Raw genomic sequence first — 18632 nt, 5'->3', positions numbered from 1 at the left:
ATTTTCATTGCAAATGTCAATTGCATAACTCCCAGTATCGTTCCCATATTCTGCTTTGCGGTTATCAATTCAGAAATAAAAGGTTTCCATTAGTGTCTATTACCGTCGGATCAAGATAACGTATACTTTGTAAACAATACGGGAAGTTAAATTTCAATAGATAACTTAAGGTACGTTTTTCTCGGAACACATTTTTTTAAGATGTGACAGTCTTTGATGAAATGAGCTATATGAAAAATTAAAAAATTGTTTTTTAAGAAAATTGTTTAAGCTGACTTTTTAACACTCAAAGTTAAATTTACTTCAGATTACCATGATTATGCGTTTTTATGTGCCCTCTCAAATATCTTGAGTAAAGAATACTGTTGATATGAAAATGTTAATGAAAACAAAGTCTGGTTTTATACCCTACAGACATGACTGTCCTTAACAATTTTAACTTATATCCAGTTTTCTGTTAACACATTTTTATTTAATATAACACTTTAACCGTCGCCTATATCAGGTCGGTCAGTATAGCCATCTGACAGCTAAGTTTGCTCTCAAAATACATAATTGTTATTTGAAATCTAAGGAAAGAAAGTCAAATCAACATAGTGTAGAAACTTATTGTCCAATTGTTGTCAAAAGTAGTCTTCTTGTCCGACCTGATATAGGCCTTGGCTTGAACTTAAAACAATGTGCCCTAGATACAATCAAAATGTTGTTTTGTACAAATAATGTCAATAATCGGTATATGAAGCTTTTCGGAACATTTAACACAATGCAAAGCTTGAAGTTTCAATACCCATTATACTGCAGATATATACTGCAAATGAAACTAAATAGGCCGAGCTCTCATAGGGTATCTAAATCTGTAACTAATTTTATTTTTTCTTTTAATATAAAACAAAAAATTTACTCTCGTCATTTCCCATTAAAGTTATATAACTATATTCTCGAAGTGATACATTTTAAGTTATTCTCCTTTAATGGGACACATCCGAGTGATGCCCGGTTTCACTCCAAAATTATTAATATCTATATATATATATATATATTTTTTTTTTTTTTTTTTTTTGATAAATCCTTTTTTTAATTTTTTTCCTGTCTTGACTACTGCATTGCTATGTTCTCTGTCTTTGCACAACGCACTTCGCACATTGTATTTGCTCACCTTTGTCCTTCATTCTTTTTTGATTTTGTATATTCGTACGCAATTACCATGATAAGAAATTCTGCACGACTCTTGTTGCATTACGACAGCCACAGCAACATCAATGAAGACATGCACAATATTGAAATACGAATAAATGCACAATAATGATTTTGTCTCACTTTTCCTCTTACCTCTCTTTCCTTTGGTTGGTTATCCTGCAATCGTTTTCTATTCATTTCTTTATTTTATTTTCTTGGAGCACTGCATTGCACTGAAATTTTCTTATTGTTTATCTCTTCGATTTTCTTCGTTTCTTTGTTTTCGTTTTTATTGTGACTTTTCAATCGCTCACGCACTCTCCTTAACTTTTTTTGATGTCTCGCACATGTTTCCTTCCCTTTCCTTTAACTGCACTCTTGCATTTGAACGCGGCGCTAGGTGCGGCGCCCGCCACAGTTGTTTGTTTGGTTTGGTACGAAATATTAATCCGAATTCGCGTAAATCCTCATTATGGGGCATTGCTTTATGTGGCATGCGGTCGTCCTGCCTCGTGCCAAACATTAACATGTACTTTGCGGTTGGCTAAAAACGACAAATCACCTGTGGTCAATTTATCAATACACATGCACATTACACGAACACGCACATGCACACATTCGTACTTGGCCACAAACAAGTACATACGCACATGTATATATGCGAAAAATCCACAAGAGCCAAAATCGTGTTCTACTTTGCCGGCATAATTATTTATTTGCTGTAATCGTTTAATCCCGCCTGATAATGACCAACATCGGTTCTTGCCGCAAGTAAACTTTTGTATCAGTTTCCGGTGGCGTTCATCATTGTAACACAAATGTTGTCTGGACTGGAAAAAGTGGGACAATGGAATGTTGTTAACGACTGACACGAGACAGTTGTGTTATTCAGAGACCAGGTTCGTCAGTAATTGACACATCTACGGCTTTAAGATTGCAGTCACTGCAGAGGTTGCGGCAATAAAATAATCCTAATTTCAGAAATCAGATTGGCCAATTTTCTAGCATACCCTATTTTTTTCTTGTGTTAATAGACGACCTTCAGTAACAATTTGAATGAATTGGTACAACTTGTTGGATAACCAGACTGGATATTCGACTGTGTGAATACTATTCTACATTTCACAACCTTTAAGAATGTTGCTCTCGTGAAGAATTTATCATTCCATAGAATGTTGCCCGTAGTTTTTGTGTCTGATGAACTTTTTGTGAATTTTTGAATTAAACTCAAGTCCACTGCTCTTTTGAAAAATATGAGATGCCTATAAGTCTACTGATTTGGTATGCGGTCTTTTTAATTAAGAAAGGAAAACATATTGTTAAAAGTTCCAACATTGCATTCAAAATGAAAATATATATGCTAGTCTTTTCCGAGTAATAGACATCTTAGTGCCGATGTGGCCCTGCTTTAAAATGTCTTGGAATTTTTTCATGTTGCATATCTTCCAACATCCTCTGCATAATAGTTTTTTATTCTCTTAAGGGCGAAAAGGTCTTGTGGGTCTTTATATATATATATATATATATATATATATATATATATATATATATATATATATATATATATATATATATGGAACATGTTTGATAACGAGGCGCCAAACTTGGGTATCCATAATAACAAAAGTACAAGTAAAGTGGTCGTTTATTTATTATATGTTTTCGTGTCACTCATTTAATCTTGTCGTTTTGGGTTTTGGATCTTTTATATACGTTTAGGTATATTCAATAATTTGCTTTATAAATAATTTGTAACACTGTTCTAGTACCCTCAAAATTCCAGTAAGTCATCTTCCACGTGTGAAAATATATATATATATATATATTAGATATCAGATGGCTGCAATGAGTATGATTGAGTAGGCTTGATCACTTTGTGGAAATACATTCAAACTCAACCAGTCGGTTAGAAGTAACATGAATTGATCAAAGAGCTCACATGAGTGATTTGTTTCATCGGTTTGATTCCAATTAGTTAATTGAGTGACTTCATTTGGTTAAAACACTCCCCATTAATGAAATTGGTACAAATTAGATTTAATATACGGACAATTTTTGATGACTTATTTCTAGAAAAAAAAATCATTAATTTTAATAAAGAAACACAGCAGTGGTATTTAATAAACACCAAATGTTTAACATAACTTCCAACACTTTCGGTTGGACCATTACAACATTGTTCCATTTAAAATATTAAAAAAGCCACAATAAAAGCAGTGTTGCCACCAAGGAAACTGCATGTTACACACGGAGGGCTAAAATATTACACATGTATCAATATTTTTTTTTTTTTTTTGATAAAAGTTATTTTTTTAACAAAAATAGTTGTTAGTAGGCCAAAAATAAACATAAATTCATTTTATATCAAATTATCGCTAAAAAATATAATTATGTATAATTATATAATTTTGCTATTATTTAAAGTACTAAATATTAGCTTGCGTAAGTCTGGGGTAGTGATTTTCAAAACGAAACAGACAGCTTTGCAACAATTGCTGATCGTTACCAATATCATGAATTCATCGAAGGGTGTGTACACTTGGCTTTTTTAGGCTATCGATGTGACGACTTTGGTAAAAAAAACAAGCAATATAAGTGTCGAACAATCTCGAGTGAATAAGAATCATACTCACTTCTTGCCTTTCCAAAAATCAGCTAAATATTTTTTCTGTAGTATCATTTGGGAAAGGAGGATTGTAAAAAAGTGTTAAAATAGTAAAACAACAAATTACACATGAAATACACATTTAACTAATTACACATGGGCTACACATGCAACAAAAAATTACATATGATATGTGTAATTACACATGAGGTGGCAACACTGAAATAAACTGTCCCAAATCTGATTGAATGGATGAATAAACAATGATGCTGAGCAAACTCGATTGATAGAAAAAACTCACAGTTGTGATTGCTCACTTCAATTCACGTGCTCGATCAACTCATGTTGCTAAACAAATCAAACACTCTCGAACATTCATATTCGATTCGATTCTATCCGATGCGAAAACAATCATTTCATTTAGATGGAATGAAACGACTGCTTCAAAAAAAAAAAACGTGGAAGAAACCAAATATGACTAATGTTTCATACTCGTTGCAGCCCTCTGTTAGGTATATCTTTATGAATTTTTAATGTGGAGTTTAAAAACTTATGATGCTTTGTCATTATGGGATTACTTTATACAATATAGTATGTTTAATCCAGCATGTTGCTTACTTCGTACGTATTGGATTCAACACAAATTTGGAGATAAATTTTAATAATGTTTTACCGATTGTATAAGTTCAGAATTAATAAATCGTTGTGAAAAGAACTACAAGTTGTAATATTATGAACGGTTTGCAAGATACGAGTTTGAGCAGAAGATATCTAAGCCCAAACTGTGGGAGTCTACAACAACAGTGCATGACAAATTCTGTGCGACAAAATTCAATTTTTTAGGGGGAAAATCCAGCAGATTATGAAAGTAGATAAAAAACGCGTTTATCGGCGTTTTGAAAGTTTACTCTTCAGAGTAATCTAAAAAGCTCACACAATTTTCGGATTTTCGGATCTAAAGCAACGTTGTAGAAGGATGACATAAAAGACAAAAATATTCTTTATCAAATTATACTATAAGTCAAAAAAAATCTCTATTTCCATTTTATGTCGAAAAATATTTTCATCAATGTTCCCAAAAAAACTAATTTTTTTTATTCATTTTTTCCTCTTTAAATATATAGGAATAAGTGGCATTTAGGCAAGATTTAGACACTAGATGTCTTCTAGGACCGAAGACACTATGAAGTACACGGATTCCGAGGAATCTTAATCCGAAATTTTTCCAAAATTATACAGAATAGGGGTGGTACAAAGCTCCGTTAAACGTGTCTTCTATTTTTAGCTCTACTTTCATAACCTGCTGGATTTTTCCCTTAATTATTTGTTATGTTGCACCGGGTGATCTTTCAAATTACACACACACACACACCAGTTATTCGTGAAATAAAATATGACCCTATTTGTCGGTCTTTTTTTATTCTACCTCTAAATTAAATTATTTTCTCATTTAAACATAGCCAATCGCAAAGCATACAAAAATGACGAACGCCCGTCACATAAAATCACTGAAATTTTCGACGCTCCTCACCGCATTGGCGTAGGTGGATACTACCACTTTTATACTAGTTCCCTTTTTACGTTCAAATTCTGCAATCAGATATGTCGTCAATTCGCAAACCAAACACAAAATTGACATCACAACTCTTGACCTTTATTAAATAATACAGCGATTCTCTTGTGAGAGATATAATTTTACTCTTTTTGTGATTTTAACTTTTTTCAAACGTTTTCGAAATTTGCAATTGAAGCGGTAATATTTTCAATCAGAAAAAAGAATCCCCATTTATGTATAACCTTATGCAATTTGTTTGATTTACACATACGTTGCGTTACAACTCCAAAACTGTCCTTCTATAGTTCATACATTTGATAAGTTTAAGTTAGGCTATGCGAAACAAAAACAAGAGTAGAAGAAAAACGACATTATCAATGTAAAATTTTAGTTCCGCCCAAGATTACACCATTCTCATTCGCCCGCGATCTGAATGTCGGCGATCGTACTAGCATCCAATGTGTCATTGGCACCGGTGACCTACCGCTCACATTCACCTGGCTAAAGGATGGAAAACCACTTCAACCGGCGGAGACTGCAGGCATGCAGTTTGCGCACAATGCACGAGACAGCGGCAGTGTCAGCGGTGGGATTAGTGGTACCGGTGACGTTGCTGCGTCGGGCTCCGGCTCACATCCGACATCGATCAACTATGCCCATGGCCATGGCTCGAAAACCTATTCGAATGACGATGGTAGTAGCGGTGGTGAAGGAGACGGCGGCCTAGTGACAATTCGCCAAAATGATGATTTCACCAGCGCCCTCAGCATAACAAGTGTGACGAGGGCTCAGAGCGGCACCTACACCTGTCGCGTCCAAAACGATGCCGCAACTGTATCGCACTCTGCACAGCTAAGAGTTAATGGTATATGAAAACTGCACGTCTGAGTTTGCCATACCCGATGATAATAGTAACTGAATTATGCATGCTAGCCAATATGTAATGCACGATTGATCATGTTTATGTAAATGTATATGTGTGTATAACAAAGCACTTGATTTTAAGTTTTTATCAATTGAATTGAGTTGACATTATTTTACAATTATCCCTTTGTGACTTTCTTACCGTTTTCCTTTTCATCTCTGAACATGACCTAATCGAATCGAACGAACCGAAAGTGAATCCGAAACCTTTAAATTCTCGTTAATTTTCCACATGACATCTTTCTCTTGAAATTTCCTAGTTCCGCCTCGTATATCGCCTTTTAGCTTCGAGGATGAAATAACGGAAGGAATGCGGACCCAACTGATGTGCTCTAGCAGCCAAGGCGATCAGCCATTTAATATAACGTGGCTGAAGGACGGTGCTCCCATACATAGTGGTGGCAATTCGGCTGGCAATCATCAAGACGTTCATGGCGGCGGCATGGGAGGAAGTACAAACAAGGCTCCGGATCCCTCGTTGACTATTAACGAATATGCTCCGTTTTCCAGCATTCTATCGATCCACAATGTTACATCGCGCCACAACGGCAACTACACCTGCCGGGTCACAAATCGTGCTGGATCGGTCGAATACACGGCAATGCTGTCCGTGTCCGGTAAATTGGAACATCAATTTATTTCAATGTGGCACCCACCTTCACTTCACACAACAACGGCACGCAGATTAAATCTGCAATTTCTTCATTCGCCTGTATATAGAAAATTTTCTCGAAACTTTTTGTTCTACTCTCCAGAATAAGGGATGTCGATTGGTTCATGGCAATGTTGACTTGGATATTGGGAATACTTTATTGGACCGATTCCAGTTGAGGCAAGAAATCGCACGTATATTCTCAGTGAAAACAATCATCTCCGCTTGTACATATGAGCATAGACAAATGAATATATGGGCGAAGAAATGCTCTCACGGAACAGCAGATGTCGTCTATATCGTTTCAGGGGTATGAGTGAAAATATTGAAGTCACTCAATTCTAAAATGATAAAAATACTACGATCTATAGGATATTTGTCAGTTGAAAATTGTTCCATAATAGACGAAAAGTGAAAATTACGTGATGACGAAAAATCAAATGAAACTCTTGATTTTAATTTTCTCTGGTTCATTGCCATAAATGGGCTAAACAATAAAAGAGAAATTCTTAAAAGAATTTTAAAATAATTTTCTTTCCAAAAGTTCGTGTTGGGAATTTTTAGTACGCAAAATACACAAGTTGTTCAGTTTTACAGAAATGTTTTATTAAAACTGCATACATCGTAATACATTTTCAGACATTCAAGGTTTAATATATATTATTCAAGTTTCTCGTTTCTCCGAAAAATGGGAAGAAAATGTTTTCATTTTACAAAAAAAAAAAAAAATCTTTCATTTTAAAGTTAACCGAGGAGGATATTAATAAAACCATCGAACTAAACATCAAAAGTTATCGTAATATAAAATTTTACGGTTTCAGCTCTATCCCTTCACCCAATACCAAATATAGTTCAATTAAGTACTTTTCGAACAACTAAAGTAACCATTTCCCAACCCACATCCAAATCCCAACCTCAGATACCAAGATATACTACTTAGTATTTAGTATTTTTCGTACAATTATTGAAAACATGCCAAAACCACCTCCAAATCTCAATTCCAGATATCAACAGAGACTTCAATATCAAATTTGAGAATTCCGGTTCTAATCTCATCCAATACTAAATTTAGAACCATTTAGTACTTTTCGTACAAATAAAGTACGCATTTCCAAATCACCGCCAAATCTCAAAAACACAGATACCAACAGTAATCTAGATATTAAATTTCAGAATTTTATCTCTACTTGTTTCGTAAAATTATAGATCACATATTCGAAACCACCTCCACATGAACAGCGACCCTAATATAAAATTTCAGATATCAAGCACGATCTGTTCACAAAATATCAAAAATAGTACCGTTTAGTACACATAAGTACGAATTTCCAAAAATACCTACATAATCTTATTCCAAATCTTATTTCCAAATTTCAGGATTCCAACTCTATTGCTTTTCCCAAAGTTATATTGTACCAGATTTAGTACAAATAAGCACCAATTTCCTTCCTCAGTTCTAGAATGGAATAATAACCTTTTTTCTAAATTTCAGAATTTCAGCTCTATCGTTTCGCCCCAATCAAAATTGTGCCAAATTTAGTACCATTTGGTACTTTTCGTGTACATAAGTAAACATTTCTAAAACTACCTCCAATGCTACACTCCGCCACCCTTCTTCCATATTCAAATTGTACTAAATTTCTTACCGTTTAGTACTTTTCGTATACATCAGTACACATTTCCAAAACTACCTCCTACTACTCCTCAACCTTGATTCCTATTCCAAATTTAAATTTTTTAACACTAACCGTTCACATGATACGAAGTGATACTAAATATAGTACATATTAGTCTGTTTTGTACGCTTATAGTGCGAATTTTCAAGAACCCTTCAGTACATCTATTAGACACTCCATCAGTGACTCTCATTCCAAATTTAAGAGTTCTAGCTCTACTGGTTGCTCAAATACAAGGGTACATTTTTATAATTTTTGTAGGTGTTAGTATGAATTTCCAAAAACGCAGCCTTATCTGGCCCCTTCGCACAAAGAGTGGCCCTCACCCAAAATTTCAAGATTCTAGCTTCAACCGTTTCGTCTGGGCATTGATGAATCTTTAAGTCAGTGAAAATAAATATTGCATTTGTAATTCGAATCCTTCCAATTGTAATTCGAATTATTCGGTTTCTAATTCGAAATATTCCATTTGTTCCATTTAAAATCGAAGAAAATATTTCAATTATTTGAATTACAAAATATATTGCAATAATTCGAATTACAAATGCAACAATCGAATTACAACTGAAATAATTCGAATTACAAATGGAATTCTCGAATTGCCAACGAGTTTTAAATTTATCCGAATTACAACTACAAAGGTGTATGATATGAATACAACACATTTCATGAAGTAGTCAGAATAGGATGAATATAGAAGGCAAATTTCCTAAATTCCCAAAAATTCGAAATAGCCGTTGCAAGTAGTGTTGAAAATTCTCATCGATTCCATTTTTGTAAAGAATTTTCTGATCTTCTAATTTGCTTGATAAAGTCGACCGTTTCTAGCTAACACTTTTTTCCACACATGGGATCTTTGAAGCCTTTTAAGAATCCATGTGTAAAGGTAAAACCAAAATTTAGCTTTTCTTGAATTCCAGATATAGAATTATCAACATTCATCTCTTAATCCGATTTCTTTCACAGGAATTGGAGTTACCAGACGACATTCTTTAGCAATAATTACCAGAAAATATTGAGTAAATAAAACATAATAGAATTTTCTTTTTCTGAATGTTCCCTAAATGAGAGCTTCTCTAACTCTTTACATGAGGACCTATTTAGTTTAAAGAATAAAACTTTTACAACCCCATTAGACGTGGCTTGCAAGTCCGTATTACCTTCCACAGTGTTCTAGTGAGAATATTAAATAATAGAAAGCATTTCGTAATCTAAATTGATAATGGTTATAAAAACCTTTAATAAGTTGATTCGAATGCCCACAGTACAGATTAGCCACAAGTCGAACTTGAGGGTTATTCCTTGAAGAAGTATTTCCTGTGACTCTCTAAGATGTATTTAAATAGCTGTTCTTCTTATTGTGTAGGTTTCTCTGGAGTTGTTTTCCTCTTGTGTGTGGAAAATCTAAACTTTATAACAAAAGATTGAGTCCCTTCACGAATCAGTGGTGGAATTACTTGCCTCAACTTAAATTTTGGCTGATGATCCAATTTAAGACAATGAGAGAGCTTTAAGGAGGGTCACGATAATTACGACTTATTAACATCAGCTACATATCCTTTTAATAAAAATATATTGAAACGAAAGCCTTCGTCTATTTCAGGTATGATGGCGAAATTGCCACCCAATTTTTTATATATTTTTATTATTATTCCTCTCTCATAAAAATATACGGTTTAAATGTCAAATGATATGGCATGATAACAATTATTATTAAACCATACAAAATATCGAAAATCAGGAAACGTCGACTGATATGCTAGATTTTAATAACAAACATACTAGAGGTATCTCTCCTCACTGTGCGACGGCAGTCACTCGAAGTCGCATAGCAAGTTAGCAATATTTTTTAAAACACCAAGTGTACCATTCGAATATGGCAATCCATTTAATTTGAATTTTTGAGCCGGAAATTGAAAACGGTTTTCATATTCAAAACTTCGGATAAGTCGTATTGCAAAGTCCAGGATAGCTGAAACCCCTTTAATATATACATATTTGTGTGTGCCTCTCTCTCGCCGTTCGTTATGCTCTTTTTCTCTGTTAAGATAAGGATTTCAATACGAAAAGTGTTTTTCTTTCGCATTCCAGTTAGTATCGTCGTGGAGAATCATGCTCTCAGAACTGTGGGAAGCACAAGAAATATGTTAAAAAGGAGCTTTTATATTTGAATTGACTCAAAAATATGATCAACAATATTTGGAATGTTAGGTTTTGCTGTCATTTACTTAGAAACATGCCCTGACATGCACTAGTCATACACACACACACATTGAAGGTCGAAATGGTCTACGAAAATAAGCCTGATTGGAATTAACTAGTACTATAGAATCACAGCAAAAAATGCATCACCGCATAACACAAAAGTGGGACTCATGGCGAATCTGTGCTTTGGGGTTCCTATTATGGCCAAAATCGATTATATCACCCACAGATATTAAAAATGGGACATTTTGTTGGACTGTATAATAACTATAAAATAACCGTTTGTCGAATCCGTCTGGAGTTTAGAACAGAAAGTCAATCACGCTGCGTTGACAGGAATGACCAACGAATGGCCGCAATGTTGCACACAGCAAATGGAGAGCACAAAGCCACCACCACGCACGCAGCACGGATCGAGCACCATCACAGAGCACCTCGTATTGAATCACTGAGACATGCAACCCATAGATGAGCACTTTGTAAAACTGCATCTGTATCTACATATCAATCTATCCATCTATCTATCTATCTATCTATGTATCTTTACCCAATGCCTATCGTTGTTACACTGTACCTGTCTGTGTTTTTCATTTACTTCACTTTCTCTTCGCCTTTTGGTTTCATTTAGTTTCGCCTCAATTTCCGTTCAACCCTTTTCGTTTTAAATTATCGATGTTTGTAAAAAATTTAATGTTAATATATATATATTCATATGTTACACTGCAAAATTTGTATTGCCGACTGCCGATTTGACTGTAGAAGTAGTCCGCATGTTGACTTTGAGCACTGTTTTCGTTGCCATGAGAAATCGCACCTTTTCTTAAAATAATATTTAACAACAAATTTGCAACAGTGCCACCCCGTTGGATCATCAAGCCTACGGATCAAGACGCCATACTTGGTAATCCGATTATTCTAAAATGCCAGGCCGACGGATTTCCGATACCAACGCTGCAATGGAAGCAATCAATTGGTAAGAGTCGAAGCAAGGATGTTGCCAGTCGTTTAATTGACATGTGGTCTCCACATCTAGGTGACTCGGGGGAGTATCGCGAACTGAGCTACAGCATGGGAGGTGGCAATTCAAAGGCGTTGATAGAAACGCACAGCAACGGATCGCTGATCATTCCGAAAGTCGGCCGGGAACATGAAGGTAGCTATTTGTGTCAAGCTAACAATGGTATCGGTGCGGGCTTGAGTCAACTCATTAAGGTGACCGTTCATGGTAAATCCAAAGTCGTTTGAACCATATGCATTGTCTAATTATTGTTTCGTTTGTGTTTAGTGGGACCCACTGTGACCGTGTCCAAAAAGCAGGTGACAGTCCGAAGAGGTGATCGTGTAACACTCAGATGCGAGGCTGATGGTGACCAGCCACTCGATGTGTCTTGGCGAGCCAAGGCCAACCGGATTGATCCTTCATTTGATGTTCGCTACCATGTCAAAGATTCTCCCCTGAGCAGAGGTGTGGTGTCTGAACTGACAATCCTCCAGACAATCCTAAGTGACCGCGGCGAATACACATGTATTGCGAGCAATGCATACGGACATGATCGGGCTGTTATCCATTTACAGGTTCAAGAACCACCAAACTTTCCGGTGAATTTACACGTCACCGATCTGGGAAGTCGTTCGGTGACATTGGCCTGGTCACCTAACGATCAAGATACGGTGTCTTTGGGCGGAAACAATCGAGACTCCCAGCCGATTTCGAACTATATACTACAGTATAAGAAGGCAGGCGGTAAGTTACTTCAGCTATCTTTTTTAACGCTCTACGATATAATATTTTTCTTTCACTCGTAGATGTGTGGCATGAGGGCAACAATCAAAAGCTTCTTCCTGGCGATAAGACCACAGCGCAAATTGGATCCCTGCGCCCGGCGCAAGCTTATCATTTTCGCTTGTATGCGGAAAATCATTTGGGCACCAGCGCTCCCAGTGATATTTTACTTCTGCAAACTGATGCCGAGGCACCGAGCGGCAGACCCCAAGATGTGTCGGCCGAACCCTTGGGACCACAGCAACTGTTGATAACGTGGCGACCTCCCGAACGGGATACATGGAATGGAGAACTTTTGGGCTACACCATAGCTTATCAGAAACACGGCTCTACCGATAGCTTTCAGAATTTCACGAAAGTGAGCAGTCTTGGTGGCGAAGGCTTAAATGACTTTCGCCTGACCGGTTTGGAGAAATACACACAGTATGCCGTCACTGTGTCTGCGTTCAATGTCAAAGGTGATGGTCCGCCCAGTGAGGTGGCATTGGGCCATACCTTGGAGGATGCGCCATCTGCGCCTCCGCAATCGGTGACCTGTATTGCGTTGACAGCTCAAAACATACAAATCTCCTGGCAACCACCGCCCAAGGAAAACCATCATGGTGTCATCCAAGGATACAAAGTTCTATATGAGCCCGGGAATTTCGATTCCGAATATGGAAGCAGAGAAACTAAAATCACATCGGCTCTGAGCACAGTCCTGCACGGCCTACAACCCTTTACGAACTACAGCGTTCAGGTTTTAGCATTTACCCGAGCCGGCGAGGGTGTTGTCAGTGCAACGGTGTCGTGCATAACGGAAGAAGCCGTGCCCGATGCACCCGAAAGAGTCAAGTCTGTTGTCAACTCCGAGTCGTCTGTCATTATAAGCTGGTTGCCACCGAGGCGACCCAATGGCGTTGTCACCAAGTACACAGTCTACATACGCATTCTCGACAAAGGCCAGGAGTTGAAAATTCTCAAGGAAGTGCTGCCATCACAGAACCGGCATTTCGAGGCCAAAGACTTATCGACACGAGAAACATACGAAGCATGGGTGACTGCTTCGACCAGGGTCGGTCAGGGCCCCAGTACGCCCGTTATTAAACTGGTGCCCAGCTCTACGGTGCCGGCTGCTATTATCTCCTTTAGTCAAACTCTGAGCGTCAGTTGGAGGGTTGACATGAAGTTGCCTTGTTTATTTGTAGGATCGCCGAAACCCAATGCCGAGTGGAAAGTTCTAAACGCTCGGGCAAAAAAACATTTCCGCCTGGAAGTTAGCAACGACAATACACTGACACTGCGTAGCATTCAGAGGTCACACGAGGGCAATTATTCCTGTGTTGTGAGAAATGCCATAGGTTCAGACCACATTGTCTATCAGCTGTTCGTGCAAGGTAAGTGTATTCGTAATGCGGTATATGAATAAAATCAGACCTTACCTTACCAAAGCCTATACCGCATAGCCCACCTACAAACTCACGCAAAAAGAGTCATGTATACCAGAGGGCTGCAACGAGTATGCAAAAATTCAAGCACACTCGGTTTCTTACATGATTTTTGTTGATGCAGTCGTTTTCGTTCACTCACAATCAAACATGAGTGTTCGAGACGGTTTGATGTGTTCAGCAACATGAGTTGATCGAACACATGAATGTAAATGAGCAACCACAACCGTGATTGTCTTCTTTGAATCGAGTTCGCTCAGCGTCATTGTTTATTCAACCATTCAATCAAGTTGGGACAGTTTATTTTGACTTTTTTTATATTTGAAATGGAAGAATATTGTGATAGTGCGACCGAAATTGTTACAAGTAGAAACTACACACGTGTAGGTAAACGAAAAGGTCAAAGTTTGTGAAAAATCTTGACCAATATTGTAAAATAAAAAAATATTTAAACGTTTTTAGTTCACTAAATACGAATGATGTGTTGCTTTACTAAAAATACTAGCTGGCCCGGTCCGCGTTGCCGGCCCGTAGATTTTGTCTATTATGCATATTTGTCAAAGCATTATTATTCACAGATATGACTGATATAAGTGTTGACGTACTGGTCGATTAAAAGTGTTTTAAAATACCTATACCCATATTTAAGCCGTGGGCTTCAAATGTGTGGATGGCCTATACAAATCTATTAAAAAGTATATATCAATCTTATCCCCATGTAAGGGATCAAATTAATTTTTAGTCTGATAAAAATCGTAGCAAAATTTTCCCGTCAAATGAGCAGTAATTTGGAATTTACTGTATTTTGTACACCTCATAATTGAGTGCTTAATGATTTAAGAATAGCCAAAGTTAATTACTTTTTTAAACCCATTAGCACCTCAGATTGTGCATTAGAGTCCTCATAAGTTCCCCTAATCATGTCGGTCTGTTTTTACTTTAGGGGTTACTATTACATGGAGAAATTTCTAAAATTTGTAGATATGTTGAAATTTTTGTGTAAGATTTTCACCCCCCAAATACACATTTTTAGCCAAATCCTTTGAAATGTGGTAAAATCAAGAGGTACATTTATATATAATCAAAGATGACAAATAGAGGCCAAATCAAAAATATAGCAGAACAACATAGCATGTCAAACTGAAAAAAATTCACGTGATTTAAATAAGTAAAAATAGTTTGATCCACCACGTAATTGAGGGCAGACTGATTTCAGAATAGTCAAATATAATTACTATTTTACACCCATTACCGTAAGATAGGAACTAATTTTATTTGTCATTTAAATTGTAAATTGGAGACCCCAGAAAGTCCATATTTTTCATCATAGTATTATTCAATGACGATTCAACAAATATTCGGTCCCGTGCTACTTTCTTATATTTGTAATTTGTTCATGTTTTCACAATTTATTTGATATAGATGTACACCCCAAACTTACGTTCCCAACCAATATTCTCTTCAATAGAATACAAAATTTTCTTTTCTGACCACACATTAGATGTGAAAGTGGACTTGGGGATACATCAATGTGGGGACTTTACTTAAATTAATTTCTATGCGGCAATTATCTGTATGAAGGTTCCTTACCCCAGGGTAGCAAAAATACAATTTTTAGCCAAATCAATTGATGAATGTGATCAAGACCAATATGGGCCCTACTCCAAAAATGTCAAATTTTATGCGAAGAGGTTCTCTACTCCCTTAGAAACAAAGATGCCAAATAAAGGCCAAAAATAGAAAAAAGTGGCGAAAACCCCAAAAATAGCTTAAATCATACGATGGTTATATATGACCGATATCATGACCTGCAAAGGCGATTTAAGCTATCTTGAATGTTCGGGAAGAATTTCTGGAAAGATGGAAATCCTTTTCCTACTAAAAGTCCCATTCGATCTACTATTTTACACCCTTTATATTTGGTATTTTACTGATTGTACTCCCAAAAAAGTTTGCATTTTGAGCTGTCATTGGACGGATTATTGTCACATGAAAGAAATAGGTCCACGTTTTGAAATGAGCCCCATTAGTCTTTTTCGGTCAATTTTGTTTGTTTAAATGTGTGCGCATCTTCCAGCTGAAGCACGATGTAGGCCTTGGAGTTGAAAGGTAGATGTCAGTTGACATCGTATTTTGCACTTATTTAATTTTTTTGGTGAAAATTGTATATAGTGAAAAATTATTCTTTATTTTGTTCACAAAAAATCCACTGAATTCAATATGATAATACAAATTGACAAAAGAAGAATAACAAATTAAAATAATCTTCAACTTGTTCGCTGATTTTTTACAGCAACTTTTTAAAGATCCTTACAAAGTTTGTCAATAGAATGTACTTTTATTTTAAAATTCAATTCCATTGATTTTTTTTTATATTTTCCCGATTTGAGAATTTTTGTAATGAGATCTCTTTTTCGTGATTTTTTAGCGATTTTGAAAAAGTAATTATCTTTTAACTTTGGTGTTACCGCATTAAATTGTTTCGATATCATCTATTCCGTTTCGCCACCACATAATTCGGTACTACACTTCCATGTAACCCACCATCAATTTCAGTTCTCAAGAAATCAAGTCAATTAAATAATTTGGTATTAATATTCGAATTCAAAAATAAAATATAAAAAGCACTACAAATGTACATTAGAAAAAAGTGAGTCAAAATGAAAAAAATCATGCAAAATAAAACATTACTATTGTAAATTTGAAAAGTCAAAATGAAAATTTTAATATATCACATTTTTACGCGATTTTTTTGGATATTATCCTATTCGGAGATGAGACAATTGCGAATTTGTGTGAATCGTTAAAATCAGTCCAGCGGTTCCTAAGTTATAAGCGTAGTAACTAACACAACTTACATTTATATATATATATATATATATATATATATATATATATATATATATATATATATATATATATATATATATATATATATAGATTAATTTTGTTTTTTATTTTTTTTTTTTTTTTTTTTTCAAATAAGTTACTGAAGTCTAGCATACCAAAAACCCAAATAAAATAAAAAAATTGTATGTTTATTAAATATAATTTGTACCAATTTCTTTAATGGGGACAGCTTTTAGTTGCGAAATCCTTAGTAAAATTATAATCATGATTTCGCTCACATTCAAACATTTTTGTTCTAATCAAATCAAATCAAATCACTCACTTAACTAGGATAAATCAAACCGATCAGACTCATCATAGATGATCGACCCGTTATGAACAATTCAACATAAGTTCGTAAACAAATAACTCATGTGAGCTGTTTGATTGCGAACACAAAACTTCGATCAATACATGTTTGATCACAACTTATTCGTTTGGGTAGAACAACTCGAATGAACATGTTACATCTGACCGACTGATTGAATTTGATTGTGTTTCCACTGTGTGTGATCAAGCTTACTCAATCATACTCATTGCAGCCCTCTGATGTATACCGTATTGTACTGTATATCTCAGTATGTTGGGAAGAAAGAGCGATTTAAATAGGTTCTTGTAGATTATATACTTATGTTTCTTTAATCGTACAGGGTTGTTCATATTCGACGGACCCATCTGGCAACGCCATAACTTTTGACAGAGATGTCACATCGCTTAATGACATACCGCGTTTGAAGCGTCAGTCCAAGCAGATTTTTACCATGAACCAATACACGCAACGCGAGCGCTCTGAAATAGTTGAAATTTACAAGAAGTCAATTGTGAAAACTCAATGTGCTTTTAAAACATTAAAAAATGTGAGAGGTGCGCCTTCTAAGAACACCATTAAACGTTTATACGAAAAATTTTCGACTGGTAAGGCTCGTTCTAATCCGAAGTGGCCATATAAAAGTCGACCAAGGCGATCGGCCGAGAATATCGCTGCCGTACGAGCCAAGAACATCCCAAAAACGCCGTTCTCAGCAGTTGGGCATGGCATTTGTTCCCGTACAAAATTCAATTGACGCAAAGAATGTTGCCTGCGGACAAGCCTCGTCGATTGGAATGGGCCCAAATGTCCGTCGAATATGGGCAACCCTGTACTGCAGTCATGAAAATTTGTTGCACTAATCTACACAAACCAGGGACGCCCCAATTCCCTCCGAATTGTGTATTTTACTGATATTTTTATATATTTTACACCCTCTCGAAATGCTTAAGAAATGCATTTTTGTGCACGTCCTCATAAGAACCAAAAGAAAAGTGACGACTCCATACGCGCATTGAATCCTATTCAGTAAACTTCTACATGGTTCAATTTTTCCGCATTAATATAATTTTTTATTTTTGAAATATTTTCATGGACGTCATGCGTATTTTCTGGTATAAGCTGTTACTTGTAATTTTGAATACCACTTCGCGAAAAATGTTCGGTGAAGGTCAAAGGCGGAGGCTCTTTTATTTAATGCAGACTGTAATATTCAATTTTTTCCCTGGATTTATTCACACTGTAACACATCCAACCATCCAAATCTCACTTGACACATCTTAATACTTTAAACTGGTCTAGGCTAGGTTGACATATGGTCCAACCTAACCTAGACCAGTTTGGTACCACCCCGACAAAAGTTTAAGGATTTCCAAAAAAGAAACTTTGGTCAAACCCAATGCTGAGCGTACATATCTGTCGGCAAATCGACT

At 36.0% G+C, this 18632-nt stretch overlaps 1 protein-coding gene across 1 annotated transcript in view; it reads left to right on the top strand.

The window, feature by feature from the left end:
* Nucleotides 1-18632, top strand: part of LOC101892537 (cell adhesion molecule Dscam2) — a 216580-nt gene that overhangs the window by 112754 nt on the left and 85194 nt on the right. The window contains 5 exon segments of the mRNA XM_059128063.1: nucleotides 6521-6877; nucleotides 11647-11766; nucleotides 11827-12018; nucleotides 12079-12537; nucleotides 12600-13952. Coding sequence (XP_058984046.1) covers nucleotides 6521-6877; nucleotides 11647-11766; nucleotides 11827-12018; nucleotides 12079-12537; nucleotides 12600-13952 — 2481 coding nt within the window.

The sequence above is a fragment of the Musca domestica genome, unplaced genomic scaffold (assembly GCF_030504385.1).
Source record: "Musca domestica strain aabys unplaced genomic scaffold, Musca_domestica.polishedcontigs.V.1.1 5, whole genome shotgun sequence".
NCBI lineage: Eukaryota > Metazoa > Arthropoda > Insecta > Diptera > Muscidae > Musca > Musca domestica.
This window is presented reverse-complemented; position numbering and strand designations above follow the sequence as displayed.